We start from the raw sequence: 18,688 nt of genomic DNA on the forward strand, positions 1-18,688 counted from the left end.
GCAACAAAAACACATTCTGGGCATGCAAATTGCAATTGCAAGTGCAATTTATTACATTTTCCCCTCTGACGACATTGGCACCGCATCGCTTGCCAACTGAACTGAGCTGGGAAAAACAATTGCCGGCTGCAGCTAAATTTAATTTGACAACGTTTTTCAGTTTGGCAAACTGCAGATTAATGTTGTTATTGCTGCTGAGTGCCCTCCTGTGTCGCGTTTCCCTTCCAAATTGTCAGCGTTTTCGGCTTAATTGCATCGCACAACAAGCGTCGTTGGGCGAATCGAGATTGGGGTCTAAAACATAAACGAGAAGTGGGAAGCCACCTGAGGAAAGACCTTCGAAATGGCGAAAAGTGTCATACCTTGGCAAAACGATGACTAAGTGGGAGCAGGAATCGAAAAAAGAGGACGGACAAAATCTAATAATTACGAGGAACGTACTCATATTGTGTTTATAAAGTAATTTGGTGTATTTTAATTTAATTTAATGCAAATAAAAACGTATAATATAAGGGTGCGCAATCAAGATAACACAAAAATAAATTGGTAATCATTAAAAATGAGAATATCCGATAAAGGAGTTTATTTATTCCTGGAAATTTAGATGCAAATATATTGGAGAGTTGCAAATTGCGGTTCGTAGTACTTAGCAATTTACCTAATTCCCCAAAATGATCTGTACAAACTTTGATGTTGGGACAATGCGATATTCCTTTTCCACAAACAAACCCCTACATGTGCCCATGAAGGTATTTGTCCAAATCAGTTGGCGCCCTGAGCAAATTATTCGTAGCAATTAATTCAAGGGATCGGGACAACGAAGTCAACGAGCATTGGCTTGCCAGATTGTTCAGACTTTTTAGCACGCGCTATAAATATCTTGAACCGATCGGTCGGTCGTGAGCTATCTATTTGTCAATTAACACCAGCCATAATTCTGAATTTCGAGGGACGAGGCACATGATGAGCGACCTTTGGGATCGATCTCGGCGTTTTGGGTGGAGGCGTCGCCAATGGGTATCAATTGCCATTCGCCAGGGATTGTATAATTCCGGCCTAAGTGGGCGGTTGGGGGTGGTTCGCGTTGGTGTGAAGCGATGCGATTCGATGCGAACCACGAGCCTGGATCGTGTCCCGCCAATACTGGAAATTAATTAAGTTATTGCCGTGTTAACTGCACCGATGATAGGCGCCTTTTGAGCCTGGCACAGAACGTTTTGTTCCCACTTCTTTTTTAATCTCGAAACTGTGCCACAAACTGGTTTGAGCCTTTACCCACTCATATGCACTGTATTGAACTGATTTTTGAATAATACATTCCATTGGGGTCGCTTTTTATATTCCATATATATTCCTTATACTTAATTATGCTCGCCGTGTGCTTTAAACTTTAAACACAGCACGTTTATTTTATTATGGGCATAATTTTGCCTTCGATTAAACGGCGAGCAAAAACCCCTACAATTCATTCAGTTTCTATTGTTGCAACAACGGTTTGCTCTAGAAAATCATTGTAAACACACTGCGCTGTTTACATTATTTATTCTCGTAGGCCCGCTTAATTCAATTCTACAACCACATACGAAAATAACCGAATTTACACTGAGAGGTGTATGTAAAAACTATCAATGCCATACTTCTAGTATTACAATTCAGTATATATTCGTGGCTATCTAATTATAAACCATTATGCTTTCACAATGTTTTTTTAAACCATATTCGATGTGTGCTTTTAATAAGTTTTTCCTAAACAGCCATCATTTAACTCCTTCTGTGCACTAAGTGCACAGTGCACACTAGGCGTATGCGTAACGCAGCCATTAGCCAAATAGCATTGACTGACTGATCGAGTGACCGACCACTGAACAAGCGAACGCAATGCACGAGACCACTCGCATAAGAGCAATGTGTATATATTATAATGATTCGTTGAATTTTCTCGACTTGAAATGTTTTTTTAGTATATTTTTTTTTTTCGGTTTGGCAGCTAGGCGTGATAATTAACGAGCCGTGATTTAAAGTCGACTTTGCTTGGATTTGAGGCTGCCGCAGGTGCACCGACAAAAAATATGCAATCTTCCAAGTATGCAAAGGGCTTGTAGAAACACTCATTACCGTTCACAAAGACCATCTGTGATCTAGAAATGTGCGATCATTTCGTATTTTAAAGCCCATGCTTAGCCTGAAGAGACACATTTTCTTTCTGTGCAGCTAGTTGCCCATTTGTATAGCGACACACGCACTTTGCAAACATACAAAGTATTTTCGTTGACACGCGACGCGTTTCGAAAAGTATTCCAATGCGTTTTCTCAATTTTCTTTTCGATTTCGAGTCGGGTATTTGCCTCTTCTCCTTCTCTTTCGTGATTTGACAGTTAACTTTTGGGCATGTAAACTACACTCGACCGATCGGTCGGCGGATCGGGCGGAGGACAGAGACAGACAACCACCGGGCCCGAGGGTTGGAATTGTACTGAGATTAGAGTGAGAAGTCGCCAGCGGTCGTCGAGGCCCGCTCACTCTCTCTCCCGCTTCGCCAGAGAAACTGGGAGAGTGTCCGAAAGACAGGTGATCGATGCATCGGGGACACACATTTGCTATCAAAGCTTTTGGCCCATATCGAATGGAAGCAAAAAGCTGTCTAATTAAAAGCTCCCTAGAAAATATCAAACAGAGCTACTTGTTGTTTCTCGCTCTCGGAAGTTCGTTCAACTTCAGGAAAATACTTCAAAGGGGCGCGTCTCCACCAAATCAATGACTAACATATTGCGGGACCGGAAAAATATTCTGGATTACCAACCCACTGTACACATAGTGTATAGTGCTGTATCAGCAATTCAGTGAGCCATAAACGAGCATTTAAATCAATAGTTACGACGACAAACGATTTTAGTAGCTATAACGTGTTGAGTAAGGCAACTTTGTTGGCATTTCATTAAAAGCCATCATGTGATCTCAGATCTGTGGTCATTGAATTGCCGATCCGGCAAGCCCATCAACGTGTGAATCAAAAGTGTCGCATTTGCAGACAAGTGAGATGGAAACGGAGACAATGGACCGCGACACCTGCAATGCCAAGGGTAAATGCATTAGGCGGCTCTGAGGAAATCGTAAATGAAATCATTCTTTAGATAATTGCACGCCAGCTAATCTGCTTCGTTTTGCAAAAATAGTTATAATTCTTTATATTCTTTGGACAATAACGATATTTTGTAAAAACCTTCTTCCACTTTTTTTTCTATTTCTCCTCTCACAAATTACACAAAGAGTTATACTAACGCATCGGAGAGCAATTACTGTAAGGCAACAGTCGTGTCTCGCAACAAGTGGAACACCTTACAGCAGTGGAACGCGCTGGGAGAAACTTTGCAGCATACTTTGGGGCAACTCATTAAAATACAGCTCCCGGCTACTCAGCAACTCATTTTTATTCACGCACACAATGACACCACTTATGCGCTTGTAGGCACTCAAAGAAAATGGGAAATATATATATGAAAAAAGCGCCGGATGGAAAAATAAATATACGTTTTTACGATGCAGAAGCAAAAGTATTTTTGCACTGGGAAAAGAGAAAAGCGACCTGGTGCTGCCCCAACAATTTGCTCTGTTATCTAAACAACTAGGAAAACAAATACTGTTATCGCAGTGTGGCAATAAAGAAGCGAGAAAAATTGCAAAGAGAGCGTTTGAGCTTATCCGCCGGCATATCTCTTTGGCTTTTGTGAAACTATATTTAAAGAATTTTCCGTTATTTGTATTGCTCTTTGTTGAGTTTCTTCTAATACCCTCTACATGGTTATATATTGTTTCATTAAACATATACATATATCATATTGAGAAATCCAAGTGTGATATTTATGAAAAGTTTGCTCCGATAGAATCATGCAATTCTACACATATTCTTGACAAAGGCGATCTAAAATCTTTCATAACATCCCCCAAGTGAGATAATACCTTTATACCTAATAATACCTTTTATCTTTTTGTGCTGTATTCGAAAACCAAAGAGCACGTAAACAAAAGCATCGGAAAGATTGCTAACGAAAAGCTTTTACTATGCTTAGTGACCTCAAACACCTGGGAAGATATGTATACACAACTGCACACAGACCCATTATCTGTGCACACTGTGTACATTGATCTAATTAGAGGCGCCGCTGTTGACAGAGAGTTCAAAAGAGCGGAAGAAAAGGGAACATAAAAGAGAAAAGGTTAGGAAATGAAATTCAATTAAAAGAATCGCATCAGCGGCATTTATCGATGGATTGTGCGGCTAGAAGCTAAATGGCCAAAATCAATCAGCAAGCGGGAATGTTTATCATTCAGTTCCATATCTCGGAAACAAGAAATGGAAAAAATCCAATATGATCTGTTTATAGAACTTTAAACATATTATCGATTCAAACAAAATCAAACATTGCCTAATGTTACTAATTAAATTATATTTTAGGCTTAGATATTTCGGTCTACGGACTGTTATTCCTTGTAACTATATTTCTTCCGCTCCCAATTGGAATCAAGAACTCAGCAGCCATCGCCTCCATTCCACACGCAAAGTATCGTAATGGAGATGCAGATCCAAACGAAGAGTGCCATTAATTAATAAATCGGACGGCTTTCAAATCCCCGAGATACTCAACAAGCCACAGCTAATGATGGTGTTATGCCTCCGAAGATCAAAGGACAAATGCCAAGTAGGCGTAAGAATAGCGGTTTTTAAGTTGTTGATCTGTGAACTAACATGACATAAAACAAGAAACAAAGATAGCTAGAAACGAAGATGGCAGCGATATAACGTAATTGTATAATGTTCATCAAATTAGAAAACTTCATGATCAAACACAACGAAGCTACATAATTCTCCGGTTATTCCTATGACAGCTCTAAGATATATCTAGAGCTATTTATATCTAAGATATATATACTATCTACTTTGAAGGAAGCCTTCTGGGAAAGTGACATGCATATAGCGTTAAAAATGAGGGAGAAGTTTGAGAAGAAACCGACGGACGGACACAGCAATATCGACTGGGGTTGTTGATACTGATCTTATTAAAATATACTCTATAAATTAAATTTAATATATAAATTTATATTTAAAATAAATTTAATGATAATAAAATGATATCACAACACTACTAAACTTTTTTGTATGCCTATTATTTTCAGTTTAATTCTGAGGCATCGGTCATAGCGGTCAAAAGAACTGACAAGAACACAAAGAAACCCCAATAAGTTGTATTAAAAATGTATACACAGGCAAAATAGCAAGAAAATTAAATTCTCCTACTACAAAATATGCGATTGAGCAAATTTTGTGAGAGATTTGCAAATTGCCACCTCATCAAAACCAACAAAAAAATCTTTAAACCTACTATGAACACTAAGGTTAAGTTCCCGGACTATCAGATACCCGTTACTCAACTAGTGGAAGTGCGAAAGAGATTTCAACACATTTTTTTGGTATACCAATACAAATTAGTACAAAACAATAAAGTGAAAAAAAATCAAAATATTTTCCAAAAGTATAACCGTGGCAGATTTGGGCGGCTTGTGGTCAGTAAAGAAATAACTTGCGCCGCGTTTGTCTTTGGAATCTGCATTCTTAGTCTCAACTTTGTAGAAATCTTAGTTCCAGAGATATTGACGTTCATACGGGCAAACATGGTCATGATCCAGAATATATATACTTTATAGGCTTGGAAACGCTTCCTTCTACCTGTTACATACTTTTCAACGAATCTAGCATACTCATTTCTTTAATTTCTTTAACGGGTATAATAACTAAAAATAAATGCAGAACCAAAACAAAAACCAAATGGAAACAAAACAAAAATAAACAAAATAAACGATACAAATTTGCGTAAACCAGTTTTGGCCAGTTACAAATTTTAGAGATTCATTATATGGGGCACACTTTTCACACATTTCCCAAAGAGGCACGTGCTATAAGGTGGGAATGTGCGGCAATATAAGGGTATTGAAAAATCATATCTATATGTATATGTATACAGAACATCGGCTGACCAGTGGAAATTTCCAAAATATATAAAATTCCTCAATTTGTTATTGTTGGCAAAACATTTTTCCAATCGCACAAATGGATCATAAAACAAGAGAGAACGCCTAAGTCGAGTTCCCCGACTATCAGATACCCTTCACTTAGCTAGTGGAAGCGCGAACAAGAAATTTTAATAGTTTTTTAAAATATCGGTTGTGTTTGGGTAAAAAGAAATACAATTTTTTAGGTGTGTTATCGATAGAAAGTTGAACAAACTATAGAATAATTAATACAAAATTAAAAAATGGTTCAAAAGTGTGGGAATGAAAGTTTGGAGTTAGAAGGGGCGTGACATGAGTGTTTTCCGATAGAAATTGACAAGACAAATAATAAAACGAAAAAAAAACGTTTTTTAACAGTGTGGGCGTGAGAGTTTTGTACGGTTTGCGGTCGTTAGAGTAGGCGTGGCAGCATTTGGAATAACCATGCTAAATCTTAACTTAAATCTAGCTTTTAAAGTTGCTGAGATCTCGACGTTCATACTAATGAGCAAAAATAAATATACTTTATATGGTCGGATACCTGTTACCTGTTACATACTTTTCAACGAATCTGGTATACCCTTTTACTCTATGAGTAACGCGTATAAAAATCCTCTTGAATGGAAATTTATTTCCCTCGTTTCAATACATAATTTGGCATTAAATAGCAAAGCAACATTTTTCTTCGACGTCAACGGCAAGAGAAAATTGCGAAAATATTCGGCTTCCATTTGCTTGCGTAAGCAAATATGTTGTTATTGCTAACAAGAAATAAATTTTAAATCTAAGCTATAAAGATTCGTATTTTCGGTTGCTCTTATTATTTATTTGTTGTTGTGTAGTATATGTTTTTGAAAATGAGATGGCACGTGGCCTGTATGACACAGAAAATATGCTTAAAATATATGCATTAAATAATGGATTAATTTTGAAAGGTGAAGCTCTTAAAAATTCGAACTAAAATTTTGGGAGGAAGAGAGACAATACATTTTTTTCGATTTTTTATTTAATTTATATTTTATATTTATATCATGTTTAAATGAATATAAATTTATTTGATTGTTAATATCAAGTTGAATATAATGCTGATCATAAATTCAATATTTTCCAGATCTTAAATCGCATGATCAGCAGCATAGCAAAACAAGAATTATTAAAAAATTATTGGGAAAATAAGCAACCGAAGAAAAAGAAACAAGCACGAGAGTGATGAAAAAGTTGGATTATTTTTAAACAATTTAATTGGCAGCTGGCCAAGTGCCGTAAAACGTGAATGGTTTTGTTTGTTTGCTTTCCCCTCAGCACGAGCTATACTATATTATTCTAAATTTTCGGGTTCATTATGTTAATCGAATATTCGGTGCTTATAATTGGAATATAGATAGTATTGAAACCGTATATTATTTCGATAAATAAATGTGTAGAAATTTTCCTACATATTAATGGCCATTATATATACATATGCACATATGCCGCTGTGCATAAGCCTCATTATTTTGTAAATCAAAATCAAGGCCAATGTCGAACGACGAGGGGGTGATGCACTATTGGTTCTCAATGGATTGCATTGCATTGCGCGATTTCCTTTGGAACCGAAATTGGATTATATCAAAGAAAAACGAATACGCTAGACATCTCACTACATATAGAGTATCGTAAACAAATTATTTTGTGAAATCTAAAATGCAACTTTTCTGGCCCTATAGATATAAATCGATTTTTCATTTGGCCATATGCCGAACGATTTATTTCAACTACAAGTCGCATTTAGTTTTCCGACCTCTTCATAAAAAAACTGAAAAAACAAGAATTGAAAAACGCCCTGAAGTAAAAATGGTACTTAAATTTCAATGTCATCATATGTAAAAAAAATGATTGCATTACAATTCTGATTTCTAGTGACGCTGGCCAGTTTCAGATAGTTGCCACGCCCAACTCTAAGGCCACCCAACCGGCCAAAACTGCCCCGCCCCTACTTGATGCTTTGGAAAATGTTTTAATTTAAAAAAAATTAATTTCTTTTTCTTGCCAATTTCAATTAATATGACTAAATATTGGGCCACGCCCAGTCTAACGCCCAAAACTTCAAGAGGCTATCTTTTTAAAGGTTTACATTTTTTTCTGAGAATACTATTTTAAATGGAAATTTCGACCTATATGCCAAAAGAATTTTAATATTTCTCCGGCGGTCTCCCACTGAGTAGCGGGTATCTTTTAGTCGAGGAACTTAACAAAAGCTTCTCTCTTGTGTTATTTTTTTGAATATATGCAGAGTATATATGCAAAAGATCCAGTTGGAGTAGTAAATAATAAGTTAAAGCGGTTTTTTTTGCACTGTTTAATTTCGAACGTATTTGCTTTGATTGTTTTCATACATCTATAACTAATTTGGTGCTTTACTTGATGCTTTTACTCGACTGTTTCGACCTGTTTATTGATTAACCTCGTCCGAGGTTAAGTAAAAAGCAAACAAATAGTTTTCTGCGAAACAAATAAATTAAAATTTCACCCTCAATGGAAGATATTTTCTCAATCACCTGATTTTCTTGTTTATGTGTGGGCGGCACGTGAAAACTCATTAAAAATTAGGATGCTTAAAGAGATTTTACTTCTAGCGTTGGCAGCTAAATATATTTTAACAGTGATTACGGTTTCGATAGCGGGCATAGCACTGTATATGGAGTAAAAGGGGGTATTATTTAGTTCAAAAGTAAAAGGCAGCGTTTCCACGACACTAAATACTCTTCAACAGGATCACTAGCCGAGTCCTTTTGCTCATGTACGTTCGTGGCAACGTTCTGGAAGGCCAGGTCAACTGTTACATACTTTTTAACAAATCTAGTACACCCTTGACTCTCCGAGTAACGGGTATAAAAGGGTCATGACCACAAGGTTTGAAAAACCTTTTTACTATATATCTGGCCATTTTTGATCGACATGCCAACGAAATATTGCTATTTCTCACTCGCTTTCCCACTATTTGTGCAACGAGAACTTGATAATGAAAGAAGTCGACTGTAGACTTTTTTTAATTGAACAAATTAATATCGTTTCTTTTATTTACTTATGCTTCTTTACTGAACGCAAGCAATAAAATAGAACGCCAAAACCATATTTGCAGGGGATATAAGTTTAAATGAATACCATTGTGTGGTCATACTTGTACGTTCACTTATTGTAGGTAATGATTATTAAATACACATTGCCAGTTTGTGTGTGCTTTTAAAATATACAAAACTAATCAGTACGAGTACGAGTTACATTTGGAAGCCCACAATAGACCCTTACATATACCGGTACCATATAGACATTTTCCATGTTGCGCTTTTTTAAATCATACCATACAATACCCAACGAACCATATGCTAGCCCCCACAAATATAAGAAATGTGTAAAAACAACCACAGTACTCACCAGTTTGCTTTGGTAAATTGTAGAAGTCGAGGGTTTTGATTTCGGACGTCTCGACATGCGGGGCGAACCCTTCGTAAAGGTCGCTCTCCTCCACGATGCCGCTCAGCTTGTCGGCCTGGGAAGAGGCATCTCCGCCTCGATGGTATGGCATCTTCTTGGCCAGGTTTGCGCCCTCTCCGGATCCTCTGTCAAGCTTTGATTTGGGTTTGCGTCCACTCGGATTCGTTCTTCCCTCCGGCAGTTGGCGGCTTTTCTTCGTTGGTTCGGTTATGTTTGACTAGATGGCTTTTGATGCAGTGCTTTGCTATCCGTTGTGTGGCAATCAATTTGCGGGTCTGTTTTGGGTTTGTAGTCGTGCTTAATATTTCTATTGTGTTCCGGTTTTAATTTTATTTAAATGGTGGCCAAGTTATGGAGACAGAAATACCCCAATACGATGGTGCCGCGCGGAATTCATTATAGTAAACGATTTAGCACGAGTACTGCAAAAGCATAGCTGTGTGTGAATCGAATCGCAATTGTCGGCGTTTTCGAGTCTGCAATGAGATAGAGGAGGTTGTCAATTATTCTCGTACACATTTTGAACTGCTCCAAGCAGACAGCTGGGATCCTCAAACATTAATCTACAAGAAAGCGAAAGCATATGGAATGGATTCCTTTCAGCCGAAATCGAAATTGTTTCAATGACATGACCCCTCCGAACTGTATAGTACATAATGCCAAAGGCGCCATTGGCTCAATAAATACTTGGCCCGCTCGTTAATTGCGAGCCGGCTATAAAAAGCAAACTGGCCAGATTTATAATTTGTAGTATATATAAAGTCACAGGCATATACGATACGTTTTTGCTGCTACCAACAACAGCAGCCGGTTTCATATCTAATGAAATCCAAAAGAAATTAGGAAAAACAAAAATATGCAGCGCAAACATCTCACTCGGCCAAAAACCTAAAATGATCTTATATTTCACAAAAGAACAGACAAAAATAATATTAAAAATTAATATTAATCAAATAAATTATTAAAAAATATAAATGAATGTTTAAAAGAACAACGAAGTCTCAGCAAACCTCATGATATAAATATTATGTGGTTGCACTACTTTCCTCCTATACATACACAAAACAGTTAAGCGTATCCTTTTTGGCCATAAGGTAACAATTACGATTGGCATAACAGACTGTGGCACACGCTGCGTATACTCGATACTCAAATCCATTTTTCCAATTTTCTACTATCTCATCATCATGTTTTGGGGAACGAAAGGCGGGCTATTTACCTAAAGTGTTTGTCTCTCCATTTCGCCAACATAACACTCATGTTCGTTCTGTTTTCGTCACAATTCGCAAGCCAAAGCGGCGTCGAAGCAAACGAAAAACTCAAATTGAATTGCAAATTTCTAAAGAAATTCCGGACACGTATCGAAAGCCCAGCAACAACGAGCACCTCTTGAGCTTTTTATTTTCCATTTTCCTCCGACACTGCTAATGATTTCGCCTGTCAAGAACAGCATTTCGGGGGGCTTTGTGGGGACTATCTGATAGAAATATAGAGAGACAGACAGGTCTGATAGATCGCTGCGTTTGCTTGATTGGCTGTCCGATATAAGGTGTCGGTCTCTTTACCTGGCCAGCAGAGCAGTGCGGGGAAACAGGTGCCGTGGAGCGGATTTGTCGCCCAGACAAGTTGTATCTATGGCAGCTTCTAAAAAACTCAGATAAGAGGTTCGCCTGAGGTGCGTTGTAGTATGAAAAGAAGCAGAGATGGCCTTTTACAAATGATAGCACATAATCAATGTAATTTCACATTTGTGTTGCACAAACAGCGAGCAAGTTTGTAAGCGAGTCAGTGAGTATGATCCTCGGTGGTTCCTGGCCATTTGAATTCGCGTTAGGAAACTGCACAATAAAACATCTCCTTGTTGATTTTACCATGAATTGGAAACCCAGGGAGTCTCGACTCTTCCATATCACCGACTTGCTAAATAAACGCATTTTCACTGCACTTATGAGTTCAGTTAGGAGCTCCGCCTTCTCCAAACAAACATCCAGCCGACTCCACGCAAGTTGACTCGACTAGCTGCGTTTTGATTGGTAATGTGCAATTTTCATATGTATGTCAATATTATGCTACGTCTAGTATTTTCAAGGTGCCTCGGGTTACGTCGGCAGCAAAGCAACACGATTGTACACAAATAGCGACACCAGGCAACAGGTATCACATGGACAGCCTATAGAGTTATTAACAATAATTTGCACTGCAGTTGAGCTGCTTGTTTGTTTGCTGCCTGCTGTACTCGGACTCGAGAACGTTATCTAAATGTTATAATGCACCCAATTTGCGCTAATGAAATCAAGCGGCCCGCCACTCAATTGGATTCAATTGGACAGTTTACAATGCCCCAATGCCCAGCTTAACCAAACTCAGCAAAGCCTCGAGACACACAAATGTTTCGGCACCGAATCGATTAACGCTCCCGGGAACCAGCAGCTAATTAAAACGTTTATGCTAATGAGGCGACTCGCCGTTATGTCGGTGTCGCGAGATGTCAGCCAAGAGCTGGGAAAATCGACAAAAAATAGTACCAAAATGCTGACTTGGCGGAGGTTACATACGCCAGAAATCCTACCAAGTTTGAACTTCTTTCTAAATGTATATCTTGAGTATATAGGGATCAACCTTATATATAAAATCTGATTCTCCGACAAGAAGCGAACAGTTTTTTATGAAGCAACCGATTAAACTAACCGGCTAATAATTGTTGTAATGAAACTAAAACATTGAGGAAACCTTACGGGTTTATCTTTGAATTCCTTTAATGCAATATGTTGGCCCACTGTACACGTGAATATGTGTTTATATTTCTACACTTATTCACTCTTCTAATTGACATTATTGACGGTAGCCCCTGGCAAGTATTAGCCATAAAACAGAAACCGAAACAAGTCAATTAGAGCCCCAAATAGTTTAGCTTATCTAGCAATCACCTTAGCATGCACATAAAGCAGGTGCCAAGCATTTTCGGGGATTATGGCTGGCCAGCATGGGTTAATCGTCGACTGCCAGAGACGAGGCCCAAGTAATGCCACAACAATTATGTGGGTGGCTTGAGTGGTTAAAGTGACGCAAGTGCAACAATCGGTGGGTCAAGTCGAGACTCGATTCGATTCGATCCAACTCTCGTCACGTAATTCTCGGTGCAATTTGCGTCAGTTAGCGAAGTGGAAAAACTTTTGAGGTTTCCAAGTAATTTTCCACTACGCCAAAGTTCACCGAAGTTATACGCTTCGGAACTGTTTGTTTCTTTTTGTGCTGAAGAGGAAATCAAAAGGTAGTTCCATTTAAAATTGTCCGAAGCTTTACTGATAAAAGTAGAAACTCCTTCAAGAGTACGGATTAGATAATGAGAATAAGTTCGAGTATTAAGTGGACGAGGTCCGGGTTCAAGCATGACAACCCTGATAGCAAGTATATATAGTAATGACACACATGACTTTCAAGTTTGTCAGAGCTGCCAAGAAAGTAGATGGCTTACTTTCTATTAAATTACCACCCAAATAAGTGACATCTTCTAAACAACTAGGTGACCTGGGCGGTCCCAGTAAAGGTAAGAACCCCACACCCACTTGAGAGAAATTTGCATGCCCTATGAACGGGGCGTGCTGGAGGGTAGGCGTACTTTTAAGCCGCACCTAAGGATCCCTTCGAAGCTTTGCTAAAACGCTTTCAAACTAGGCCAAGCAGCTGTCAGTGCTCTACACGAAATATTCTCGATTGCCTTGAGAGTGCAATGACTTGGTCCTGGTCCTTCGGTGCACTACTGACCACCCTTAAGCACCTCATGGAGCCCATTTGAAAACTGGGTCAGTTTTCTGAAAACAGGTTGCAGACCGAAATTGTAAATACCGATTATTATATACTCTTTATTATGTTTGTGTCCGTTGTTGCTTGCCGTAAGTAATTTCTGTTGCTATTGCTAGCAAGAAATGGTGACTTTAAATGTTGGTTGTTGATAACTGTGGATCTGAAACATGCGACAATTATTCGTAATTTGAACATACCCTCTGGAAGGGTATAGGTAGGAAATGGGGCCAAACAGACAGCAAGGCAAACAGGGCTTGGAGGGAATAAAATAAAGGGAATTAGGGGTAGAGAGTCGAAAAGGGAGGGAAATTATGCCATCGCTCTGCTCTGTAAGTCCTTAAAGTACAGAAAATGTGGGCCAACGCAAAGCTCCCTGTGTGCGTGTGTGGGTGTGCGCGTGCCTGTATTGGTGTATTATTTTATTTGTTCTTGTGTGGGTGTGACAGGACAATGCGTCAGCAGCAGCGGCAGCAGACCGAAAAGTAGCAACAAAGATGGAATTGCGTAGTGGCAACTTGGACTGGGAGTGTACTAGCTTATCGAGGGGGAGTGTGCGATGGTGGGGGAACTTTGGGAAGAGAGAAGCCCGAGGGAGAGTCCTGAAATCAATGAATGAACGCACCAATACACGCATGCGAGGGAAGAGGCAGGAAAGAGAGGAAAACCAGGACCTGCAAATAGACTTCATAATATGGTTAGTGAAACCCTGTAATCTAATCTTATGAAAATATTGAACTTTTCAAACTTGAAGGCCAGTCTAGAGCACAAAGACAAGGAGGAGACATGAATTAAACAAGGCCAACCAATGGAAAATTAATCATATTAACATATAGCAATATGCAGAGTAAGTTTTTTTTTATAATTGATTTACCTAAGCAATGATATAAGGTGGTTTTAATAATTTCATGTTTATACGAAACGCGTGGAAGTATGCCAGTAGTGTTTCTTGCCGTTCGCCTCTATTCCCTGTTGATCAAAGTGTTGTAATCCATTTACGTCCCCAGTCGAATCAATTTAGCTTACTTAGTGGCAAGGCGACATTCAGGGAGCAGAGGGCAAGCAAAGGACACAGAACGGGGGCAGAGCTAACGGGCCAAGTGCGGAGGAATTCGCAAGGAAATCAGCCTCAACTTGCCACAAGGACAGCCACTGAAACCGAAACTGAAATTTGTCAGATAGCCCGAACAATTAAAACAGGGCCCAGAGCGGTTGACCTGATTTCAGCATTTCCCGCCTTCCTCCGCTCTAGCCGAATGTTTTTATATTTTTATTATTTTGCCTTTTTGGCGGCAGACTTCGTGACGGCTAAAAATGCCACACACGCAAGGTTTTATGGGTCTGCTTTTTCGCCGTTTCGGTTTCGGTATCGGTCTCTGTTTTTCTTCTTTTTTTGGAAAAGCAAAGGAAACATGTACACTGCACTTGCCACAAGCAGCACAACAATCGAGCTCACCAACGGGTCACTGAACCCAGAGGGAAAAAGTGCAACTGCAGCAACGCCACAGTAGCTGCGGCTGCAATTTATTTCATAATCACTGCACATGAGCACAACGGCAAGAAAATCACGTGAAACGGGCCCTGGTCTCTGTTATTTATATATGGGCATTTGGCCAGGCCTCTGGATCTGAATCGGCATCGCCATAGGCATCGGCATCTGAAACTGACTCGACTTGGCCTAGACACACGGAAAAGCCACTGCGCACAATGGGCCGGAAAAAGAAAAACGACGGCAGCGAGAGTTACTTCCAAAATGGGTCGAGATGAGATGGTAAAAGCACTAGACTCTGGGCCTAAGTATTGGGTAACAACTGCTCTTAGACATGAGATTAGGCACAAACAATGAGGTTTACTGGTCAATGAACAATTAAACATGAAAGTTACATGAATACCGAAGTACGGTTTCTATTAATGTTAACTCATCGTGATAATTATACGTATAAGAGTCGTATTGATATGATATCACACTGTTTTAATAAGCAATTATTCATGGCATGTAAATAATTTAAGTTTTAAAAATGTATTTTAAATTCCTTTGTGTTTCTTTCCAAAAACCGTCTTAACCATAATTCATGTTCCCATGTTAGTCTTAAACTATGAAAGTGTATAAGGGCAGCACTGGAGGCTAGCCCACTAACAGAAAGCGCTCAAAGTACAAAATCACTCTATACTATTTTTTGTGTGTAGGCCAGCTGAAATTCCATGTACCAGCTAAGCACACCTCGCCACAAACGAGCAATGTCCCTGGAGCCGCCAGACAAAGGCTGCCCCGTAAGCGGGAGCCACTTGAATCCGCCCAAAGCTGTGGCACTCCGTTCCCCAGTTTTTCCGCTGCTCTGGCCATCCAACACCGAGTACCCAACTCCCCAAAGGGGGCCACAAAACTTCCATCAAATTTGTTATGTAAGCGCGCATTTTCAACATATTTGCTTGCCCAGTTTTCTTTGCTTGGCTGGCAGAAAAGCGAGAAAAAGTTCGCAATGCAGCCCAGAAAAATGGAACGCTTACAAAAATATAGGCAAAGTGCAGCGTTGGCGGAATTGTTGTTTTCTTGCAGTTCTTTTTCGGCCCAGAATGTTCTGGGACTAGTAAAATGGGACCGCATGAATCATATGAATCAGATGTACCGAGAACTAAAAGTGTTTACATTATCGCTGCCGTCATATGATTGCCCCATAGGTTGTTATTTGGAAATCGGGTTTTTCTTCTGCTTGTATAACACGGCGAATGAAAGGCAGTCGGCATTACCCATACGACGCGTCCAAAGATCCATAAGCACAAGATTTGGAAACATTTGATCCCCGCCACATGGCAATAACTCAAAATAGGGAAAATTATATAGCGCAGCGCAGGCATTTTGTGGCTAATTTGCCACTATTCGACACTTAATATGCATGTAAAACGCTTTCTGTGCGGTCATCACGAGCTAATGCTCGCATTTGGGTCTGGTCAACGAAATTTTTATGAAGACATCAGCAGCCTGGCAGCTGCACTCGAATTATGGCTAATTACGTGCCCCATTTAATAGGCATTCCCATATGTCGCCTCGGGGGCTCCTAATGGCTCCTGAAACGATGGCAAATGGCTGGAGAAATACGAAACGGCAGACTTGGCCAAGAACCGCGCTGTAATATAACAAAGTAATATAAATTCTAACCCAGCCCAGTCCACATCCCTTGGGTTGGAAAACATGGAACCGCGGGTGGCAAGGGGAAGAGCACTAATGTTTACGCTCGGCGCATTGCAACACACAAGAAAATTTCAAGTTGTTATAATAAACAATTTATACGCCCTATTTTTTGTAAATATGGCAAGCAAACAGATATTTCCGTAAATTACTCAAACTGTAATTTAAATAATGGAAGTATGCATATTTTGTTGTTCAACGTTATTTTTGGCAAAATCATTGAAACAAGATTACGTGGAATGAGTTTACCTTATCTAACCTATGGCTAATCCTCAAACCGAAACTTGCTAAGAGATTTCCACAGATTAAATTGAAAGAAACGAGAGAGCACACTACAGTCGAGTTCCCGACTATCAGATACCCGTTACTAAGCTAGGGGATTGCGAACGAGAGATTAAATGAAATGAAAAAATGTTAAAAAGTTAGTTTTGAGCGGTTTGTGGGCGTGGCACAATGATTTTTGGCAAATCAATAGAAACATACAAGACTAATAGAAAAATATTAAAATATTTTTCAAAAGTACGGGCGTGGCAGTGGGCGTGCTAATTCTCAACTTTCTAGCTTTTATAGTTCCAGAGATCCCGACGTTCATACAGACGGACAAACAGACAGTTAGATAATTTTGAACCCTTTTACTCTACAAGTAACGGGTATAAAAATATAGACTTTAAAAAGCAATACATTCCCATTTAAACATTGTAGGATACTTGTGTTAATTTGTTATTGTGAGGGGAGAGCCCCCACAACTATAAAATGACTTTGTACGTACCACACATTTAACCAAGTACACGATAAACGAAACAAAAAATAATTATGTCAGATGTTTGGGCGGGCGACATTAATTGTGACTTAGAACACGCGTTGACGGCATAAAATATGTATAATACGCACAATATTTATATTCTTGTTGATAAGATAGCCACGGTGTGAGAAGCATTAAAAGTCAGTTTGCCTGTACGAGACCCGCTGATAAACGACAGCCAATTTATTTTGATTTTGCGGGAAACGAGCTGAGAAATTCGGTACTTTTTATATGGCACTCATTGATAAGCGTTCCGAAACTATGTGTACTGTGTCACGAGCTACCAGTTGGATGGAAGATCTTGGCAATGGCCAATCTCAGAGCCAGGTCGTACTCCTAAATCGTCGATGCACGGGTGGATATCACTTCAAAAAACAGTGTGAGATGGTTCAATCAATATCTTCTGTTTGGATAAACAACGACTTCTGGAACCCAAAGCTATAAGCTACGCCTACATACTTCACCTTCGATGTGCATTCGCCTATACTGGGTTTTTTGTTGAGTGCAGATAACCGGTTCGATGCCATCATCATGGCATCATAATGTATTTTTGCTCACTTATATAAAATTATATACGTACAAGGCATATTTTTCGCGAGTTTCTGCCAAAATGTATTAAGCCGTTTTTATGACTCAGTGTCTTTCCCCTCGCATTCAACGCGCTGCGATTGTCCGCACACTTGTTTTTGGCATTCCAGCGAACTCCAATGATATTCGAGAGCCGGGTTTCAGTTCGCGTTCGATTCCAAGTTAGCCGCCAAAAGCGTCACGTGCTTTTCGAGTCGACTCGCTTTATCGCCGCCTCTTAGCGCTCACTTGCTTTTGTTATTTGCCTTTGTAAACAATGGGAGGCTTGTTTCCAAATATTTATAGCGTGTCCACTTGCATGCCGGTTTCTGTGGACCTGGGCATTGGGTGTAATTCGGTATCGCCTATTATACAATACCATTTTGGGTTAGGCACGAGTTAGCATTTTATACAATTCATACAATTACAACTTCGGCAAGAGTCTGTTTGCTGCAGAGTTCATTTTCAGTTCGGTTCGGCTCGGCTCGGTTGGGTGGGCATGATCATGATTTGCCAACTTTCCTAGCCCCCTAATACCGCCTTCTTATTGTGCGATCACGTTCGCCAAATTATCCCAGGAGTTTGGAACATGGATGCGTAGGCGTCCGCCTAATTTCCCGCTAATTTCATAAACACGCAGAATTATCAAAGCCGAGCGCGCGGTGCAGCACTTTTGCGTCACTTGCAACTATGTAATGGAATATTTTTCCAAAAACCCTTATTGGTACTTAGAAGGTAACCTTCCCTGGTTTGGATAACATTTCCATGTGAGTTTTAGGTTAATTAAATTGGATTTCGCACAGGAGTGCTAA

At 39.5% G+C, this 18,688-nt stretch overlaps 1 protein-coding gene across 8 annotated transcripts in view; it reads right to left on the minus strand.

Moving 5' to 3' along the window:
• Window positions 1-18,688, minus strand: part of LOC6548759 (TBC1 domain family member 24) — a 39,397-nt gene that overhangs the window by 14,086 nt on the left and 6,623 nt on the right. For 6 of the 8 annotated variants that reach the window (XM_026981199.1, XM_015156544.2, XM_015156539.2 and 3 more), the window contains exon 3: window positions 9,460-9,995. In XM_026981199.1, coding sequence (XP_026837000.1) covers window positions 9,460-9,610 — 151 coding nt within the window. In that variant the 5' untranslated portion in view covers window positions 9,611-9,995. Of the gene's footprint in view, window positions 1-2,256; window positions 2,523-9,459; window positions 9,996-18,688 lie in introns of those variants that run through there. The other 2 variants (XM_026981197.1, XM_026981198.1) reach the window with 2 other exon arrangements.

Source organism: Drosophila erecta, unplaced genomic scaffold (assembly GCF_003286155.1).
Source record: "Drosophila erecta strain 14021-0224.00,06,07 unplaced genomic scaffold, DereRS2 tig00000092-arrow-pilon, whole genome shotgun sequence".
Classification (NCBI taxonomy): domain Eukaryota; kingdom Metazoa; phylum Arthropoda; class Insecta; order Diptera; family Drosophilidae; genus Drosophila; species Drosophila erecta.